This window comes from Hypomesus transpacificus, chromosome 10 (genome assembly GCF_021917145.1).
Source record: "Hypomesus transpacificus isolate Combined female chromosome 10, fHypTra1, whole genome shotgun sequence".
NCBI classification, from domain to species: domain Eukaryota; kingdom Metazoa; phylum Chordata; class Actinopteri; order Osmeriformes; family Osmeridae; genus Hypomesus; species Hypomesus transpacificus.
Window position 1 is genome coordinate 244,938 of NC_061069.1, and position 6,519 is coordinate 251,456.

Below are 6,519 nucleotides of genomic sequence, written 5' to 3' on the forward strand. Positions count from 1 at the left end.
TATTTGTAAGACCTGATTTCATTTTTTTCCTCTTTACATAACACCCCAGTCCCCCCCCCCCCCCCGCCCCCTCCTAACAGGAATCAACTCGGTCGAGCCTGTACATTCCGGTGGTCGCTATGGCAACTGAGCAGCATCCCTCCCCATCCTTTGTCTGGGGTGTCCCCACTGCTCTGGCTTCCCAGCCTGAGTGCTTCCTTGGATTATACATGCAAGTTGTGATCATAATGAAGCTCTAAAAGAGGGGCAAAGTGGTACAGGCACATGATTAGTGAAGGCAGGCTATCGTCCCAGGGTTGTTAGTGACGCTGTAAACAGAAATGTGTCGTATCCCACCCACCACACACATCAACACAGATACACGCACAAACATATAAACATACAAACACAAAAATTATATTAGGTGAAAGAGGAAACAAGATTCCCAAGAATATTTCCTACATAATTTTGTCTCCTATTTTAGATACCTAGAAGTAGTTCATTTCCGTAATAGCCATGGTTTATTTCAACATTACAAATAAATGTAAAAGGTAGAGAACAAATCTTGTTACTTATGTCCTATACTTTCAACTAATGTACGAAACTTGTACTCAGTTTAGTTAAGTACTTGGCCCATGCTATGCCACACACTTACAAGTAAGCTAAAGAACAGGCTGTACTTATTTAAAACCCATGTAAGGTTTGTTTATTGTGTAGTTGGAGGCTTAGTTTAGATTTGACCAGAGAATCAAAGACAATGAATAATCATGTTGCCTCCTGAAACCAGACAGAAAGGTTAAAGTTATACTTTTTAAAATATGATCCGGAAGACTGAGTTGAGGACTTACATTGCAAATAAATGCTGTGAACCTCAATAGCAGTTAATAGTGTGAAGAGCTATTTTTAGATTTCCACTCCTCCCCCCCTCTCTCAGAGTCAAAAAGGTAGAATTAACAACACAATAAAAGTACATGTCCAAGGCTTCTGCCAGGCCACTTTTCTGCTAAGTACACCCACAACATGCCATGTAGTTTATGATTGGATAGGTTGCCTTTCATTGAGCCAATCAGTGAGCAATGCAACTTTTCAGTTGTAAGGGAAAATGGGAAGTAGGTGAAAGGTCCCATAACAAACTTGTTAGTCTTGCATATTCCATAGCAAATAGACAGGCAATGTTCCACACTTCCAGAGAAAAAAGGGTGGGGAGAAGGAAACGTCCTGTTTTCAATATGCCCTTTGAGCTATTTTGACTCCCTTTCACATTCTGTGGACTTGTTTATGATATTCAGAGGCAAAACGGTTAGGGGATGGCACTTGGGATATGCTCTTAACCAGGCTGTAGGCTTGCAAAGACATAATAGCTTTCCACAAACAGTTTGAGTTTCTGTACACATGTACTTGACACCGGTCCGATCAGTGATCTTACAATAACATATTTAGGGAAGACACCCCCCCCCATCCCCCAAGTCATAAATAGTACCATACACACAGCTTTAACCAGAGTAAATCTTTTGATTTGAAACAACTGATTCAGCTTTTTTCCACCTTTTTCCTGTTCCAAAGCCAATGACAGTTGTCTGTTACTTTAAGCAAACTGACAAATATTTGGGCAGAGAAATAAACACATGCAGACAAGTTCAGCTGAATACTTCCTCAAAATGCTTTATGGAAACATGTCAGATCAAAACACTCAGCTATAGTCAATGCTATGTTTCTACAACCATTCACTTCATGTTAACAGGTCTCCCCATGAGATGAGACTGTTCCTTTCGGAATGCCTACAACCCAATATTGAAGACCCAGTGATTTTGAAGCAAGATGTAAGGTTAGAATCCCATCTGGGGCCTGTCGGTGCTCAGGTGAGGTGAGGTCGCTTGGGCCTTTTGGCATGGAGTTTGCATGTTCTCCCCATCCACAAGGTTCTCTGCAGAGAACCACAATAAAAAAAATGCAGAACACATCGCTCTCCTGGGAGGGGATGATGCAGAGAAAGTTACATTGTATGGACACTCAAGCATGTGTGTTTTATCTCCCATAAGTAAAAGTATGCTCTTATTTATGATTGTGTTCTTGCTAGAAGAGTGGCTAAAATAAGATTATTTTTTACTTGAATTCCTTTGTGGGTTCAAGAAAATACATACTTCTTGCCTTGTTTCTTACTTGTGATAAGAACCCAAACAAGTCAAAATAAAAAAGTTTAAATGTTTCAATGATAAATACACCGGGTCCAGTAAATTCAGGGTTTTACCAAATCAGATGCATAACAATTTCAGAGCAGTTGACAAAAGGATAAAACTCCTTCATGAGCCTTGCATGGATTTTACAAATGGCATTACATTGGACCGACAATAGTTAGGACTCAAATCTACAGAGAGTACCATACAACATGAACCAGTGTGTAAAATCTGTAAAGTACATCAAACATGTAGCCATTTAAAAACCACACATCCTATTAAACAGTTAGTAACATTGAAAACAGAAGTCTAAAAGGCTGGTCAACATACGTACACCAACTAGCTGTAGATTTATTAAGAAATTACACATGCTGCTCAGCCCTAGCAGCACTACTCTTCAGTCCATTATGTGCTTAAGTCATGACAAACAAAAGGGGGCATAATCATCAAAACCATGTTACAAATCAGCTCTGCACTTAAATGCAAGTAAGGGAGAGACATACCCTGCAAACACCATGCCCTCAACTATCTCAAGGTTAAGACCAAACTTTAGATTTCTGCGGTAAAGTTGACCAGTCAACTTTAATCTATTCAGAAATGCAGGTCAAACTCATTTCAATGGAGAACAAAAGAAATTACAAATACAGTACTAGTTTTGACTTTTCAACTGATAATGGGTGGGGGGGGGGGGGTTGAGATGCAGTCCAGAGGGATTTTGTGGTGCCTAATAGTCCACAGGCTCGTCTCCCTCTTCGCTGAGCAAACAGGTACGGATTAGAGCTTCGGTCACCGCGTATGGGTCGCAGTTAGCCGAGGGGCGGCGGTCCTCAAAGTAGCCTTTCTTTTCCTGGCCCACCATGCGAGGGATGCGGATGCTGGCACCCCGGTTTGCCACACCAGCAGAGAACTCATGGATGTTGGAAGTCTCGTGGTGGCCAGTGAGGCGGCGGGCATTGTCCAGACCCCCCTTGGGATCGTAAGCACGGATGTGATAGTGATGCCTTTTCCCTAGCTTTTCAATTGAGTCCTCAATGGCCCTAAACACAGAAGAAAGGGTTAATCAATGTGGCCAAAGCCAAATGCTTCATGTAAAATATAGATTGGTTGCTAAGGAACTGCAGGCCACAGATTCCTGCGCATCATCAAGAGTTGTGCAAACACTCACTTCAGACCTCCATCTTCCCTCATCTCCTTGGTGCTGAAGTTGGTGTGGCATCCAGCACCGTTCCAGTTCCCAGAGATGGGTTTGGGATCAAATGAGGCAACCACGCCAAAGTCTTCACAGACACGGTGCAGGATGAAGCGAGCAGCCCACAAGTGGTCCCCCATATTGATGCCCTCAGAAGGTCCAACCTGGAATTCCCACTGAAAATACATTTTTTTTAAGTATTGGCCATTGTGAACTCCCATGTCAAATCTTTTAAAAAGAAAAGCATGCGTACAAGGCTGTGACAAGACAAGGCTTTTACTTTACCTGCGCAGGCATGACTTCTGCATTTGTGCCACAAATCTCGACCCCAGCATAAAGACAGGCTCTATAATGAGCCTCTACGATGTCTCTGCCATAGGCTTTGTCTGCTCCCACACCACAGTAGTAAGGTCCTAGACACAAAGAATACATAGTTACAATGCAATTCATGACCTAGATTCAACCAGAATCTTCAGTTATGGTTACCACATTAATGCCAATGAGAAGGTCCTTGCCTTGTGGCCCAGGGAAGCCATTGGAAGGCCAGCCAAAAGGGTGTCCATCTGTGCCCAGAATAGTATACTCCTGCTCCATGCCAAACCAAGGGTGCTGATTCTCCACCATATCCATGATTTTCTTACATGTCAAGCGGAGATTGGTTTCTGTGCAGAAATGTCACCTTGTTATCACCAAACGATATCTTAACAAAGGCAACCACACATCTAGAAGTCCAGCTTTACCTGCAGGCTTTCGGTTGTACTTCAGCACTTCACACAGGACCAGCTTGTTGGGGTCTTTGCGGAATGGATCACGAAACATTGCAGAGGGAATCAAATACATATCACTGTTGGAGCCCTCAGACTGGTATGTACTGGAGCCATCAAAGTTCCACTCTGGCAGCTCTACAGAGCAAAGGAAGAAAAGGTTACTCTTGGTGAATGGGCAGAAAAACAATAGTGGCTGGAATTACAAAAATGGCTGAACAAAGCAAATATAAGGCTTTACCCACCCACTCTAAAAAGGTTGCAAATGTCCAGATTTTCCCCACACAAGAACTAAACCAGAATCATGGGGAACATTTTTAACAATTAATGTATATATACACTTTGCTTACCTTCGATGCTTTTGGGCTCCGAATCAAGCGTTCTCGTCTTACAGCGGAGTCCTTCCCCTGTTCCGTCTATCCAAATGTACATGGCTTGCACTTTGTCTCCCTGAGGGAGATCCATGTACTGCTGTTTTACAGCTTTACTCAGGCCGGAACTATCAGACGTTGCCATCTTATTTATTATAAGACACCTGGGGAATGAAAACGACAAAAGGCATGAGTATCCATCAGGCCGACGCGATTCAGTGAAGAAGCACATGTTGCGTAAGCGCGTGTTCAAAAACAAAGCAAACCATTGTTCTATATTCCAGAACGAATCAAATGATTCACAAGGAAATTGCTATTGTACCTCGGCATTTTTGGTTAACTTCATGTCAAGGTGCAAGTGGTGTACTAAACGTCATTGTGTTGAATAACCCAATTTTGCCAGATTGTAGCACTAATTAAAAGGCTACACGCAACAATCATGGTAGCAATTATTTTGCGGTTTCCAAACCTCTCTAAATTAAATACAAAACAACGTTCACACTGAACTGAACACTGCTGTTTGACAAGGCTTCCCCCACAGCTTACCAACTGTAGTCATGGTTACATTAATTGTATTACATCACCATACACTACCAATTTAACCTTAACCTAACTACTACCACTGTAACTTTCTAACAAACAGCAACGCAACAAAAACGCAGAGATAACAATGAAGCGCAATAAATGCAAAACAGTCAAACTACTTATTAAAATAAAAATTAAACTAATTCACCAGTCTCGAGGGTCCGTTGCAGCAGATAAAGGAAAAGTAGCTTGGAAACTATTATCGAACTGTAAACCATGAAAACGAAATCATACCTGAAGAGATGCGATAATTCAAATAGGAGCTATCGGACTGGCAGGTCCAATTTGTTGTGAATGGATGTTCCGACAGTTGTTCTCTCATTCTCCGAATCTCAAACGCTCTTTACGGTCACATTTATAACAAGAGGAGCTGGACCAAGGCGTCTTTGATTGGTCAGAGAAAACAGTATCTGTTGATTCCAAGGTGACTGAAAGCTCATGGAGCACGATCATTGGATGGAGTGAAAACCAAAGCGCAACGCCCTCTAGTAGCTCTCGGCTGAAAAGCATTGCGTGTCACTTGTGTATGACCACTATCTTATTAAGTCACAGTAGAAGAAGGAAACAGTTGCTGTAAATACTTGATGTATTGACTGTCTAATATATGAGGTCGGCAGGCCGCATAAAACGGATCACATAAACATACACATTCTTGCATTGAAAACTGGATTCTAATGATCGAACAAAGCTCTAAACTCCGCCAAGTGGTTACATAGGCCAATTACAAGACATAAGCACATAGGGCTATATCACAGGCCATTTTCTCACGAGATTTTTCTCATATCTACGCCTATGTGAATTACGTATAATAGTAGTAATATTTCGATCGGATATAAGTAGAATTGTGACATCCATAAATGGATTGTACACTGTCATCCCACATTATTTCGAGGATGGCATTGTAAGGATATATCTTTGGTCTTGAATAATTCCTTTATTAGGTGAGAATGAATGCCAAAATGGCCTGGTTCTGAGCGTTCGACAGTCACTCAAAAAGATCTCGATGTCTATGACGTAATTTTTAGAATTTATATTGCTAACAGTTTTGGTATATGTAGAATACATTTAAAACCGACAAGCTTTGCCTCTAATATCAATGCTTCAGTCTTTGATGTAAAAAACAATTTTGACTGAGAGGAAATTACACGAAGAACAGGTAAATGGGAAACCTGCAGCATCTACTTCATCCGTAATCTGTGTGTTAAAGATGACATAGGATTAACATGTTTGTTGTCTATTCCCTAGAAAGAACGCTTGCGGATCTTTTCACCCAAGACGTTTTTGTGGATTGCTTCAACACATTTCTAAATTCACCAGTATGTGGGCACCTGTAGCACAAACATTATTCAGAGTATTTAAAAAAATATATATTCTGAGGACTCCAAAAATGGCAATCTTCACTTCTTTCTTGGTGAAGGTGTTTGGGCAAACTCCCTTTACAATTTAAGGGAGAACCA

General features: G+C 41.4%; 1 protein-coding gene across 1 annotated transcript; it reads right to left on the reverse strand.

The window, feature by feature from the left end:
• Positions 1–1,615: 1,615 nt before the first annotated feature.
• On the reverse strand, positions 1,616–5,404 carry glula (glutamate-ammonia ligase (glutamine synthase) a). Its single transcript, XM_047028202.1, has 7 exons — positions 5,297–5,404; positions 4,457–4,641; positions 4,083–4,244; positions 3,858–4,004; positions 3,628–3,755; positions 3,319–3,518; positions 1,616–3,190 (listed from the first exon to the last, which is right to left on the reverse strand). The coding sequence occupies exons 2-7, from the start codon at positions 4,620–4,622 to the stop codon at positions 2,878–2,880; spliced, it is 1,116 nt and encodes a 371-aa protein (XP_046884158.1). The 5' UTR covers positions 4,623–4,641; positions 5,297–5,404; the 3' UTR covers positions 1,616–2,877.
• Between the last annotated feature and the right edge of the window lie 1,115 nt (positions 5,405–6,519).

What these genes read in the sequence shown, in the direction of transcription:
- glula (XM_047028202.1), bottom strand. Translation starts at nt 4,622, where the DNA reads ATGGCAACGTCTGATAGTTCCGGCCTGAGTAAAGCTGTAAAACAGCAG. An exon ending in CAGAAGTCATGCCTGCGCAG is followed by an intron (nt 3,519 to 3,627) that starts GTAAAGTAAAAG and finishes ATGTATTTTCAG; the next exon opens with TGGGAATTCCAGGTTGGACC. An exon ending in AGGGAAGATGGAGGTCTGAA is followed by an intron (nt 3,191 to 3,318) that starts GTGAGTGTTTGC and finishes TTCTGTGTTTAG; the next exon opens with GGCCATTGAGGACTCAATTG.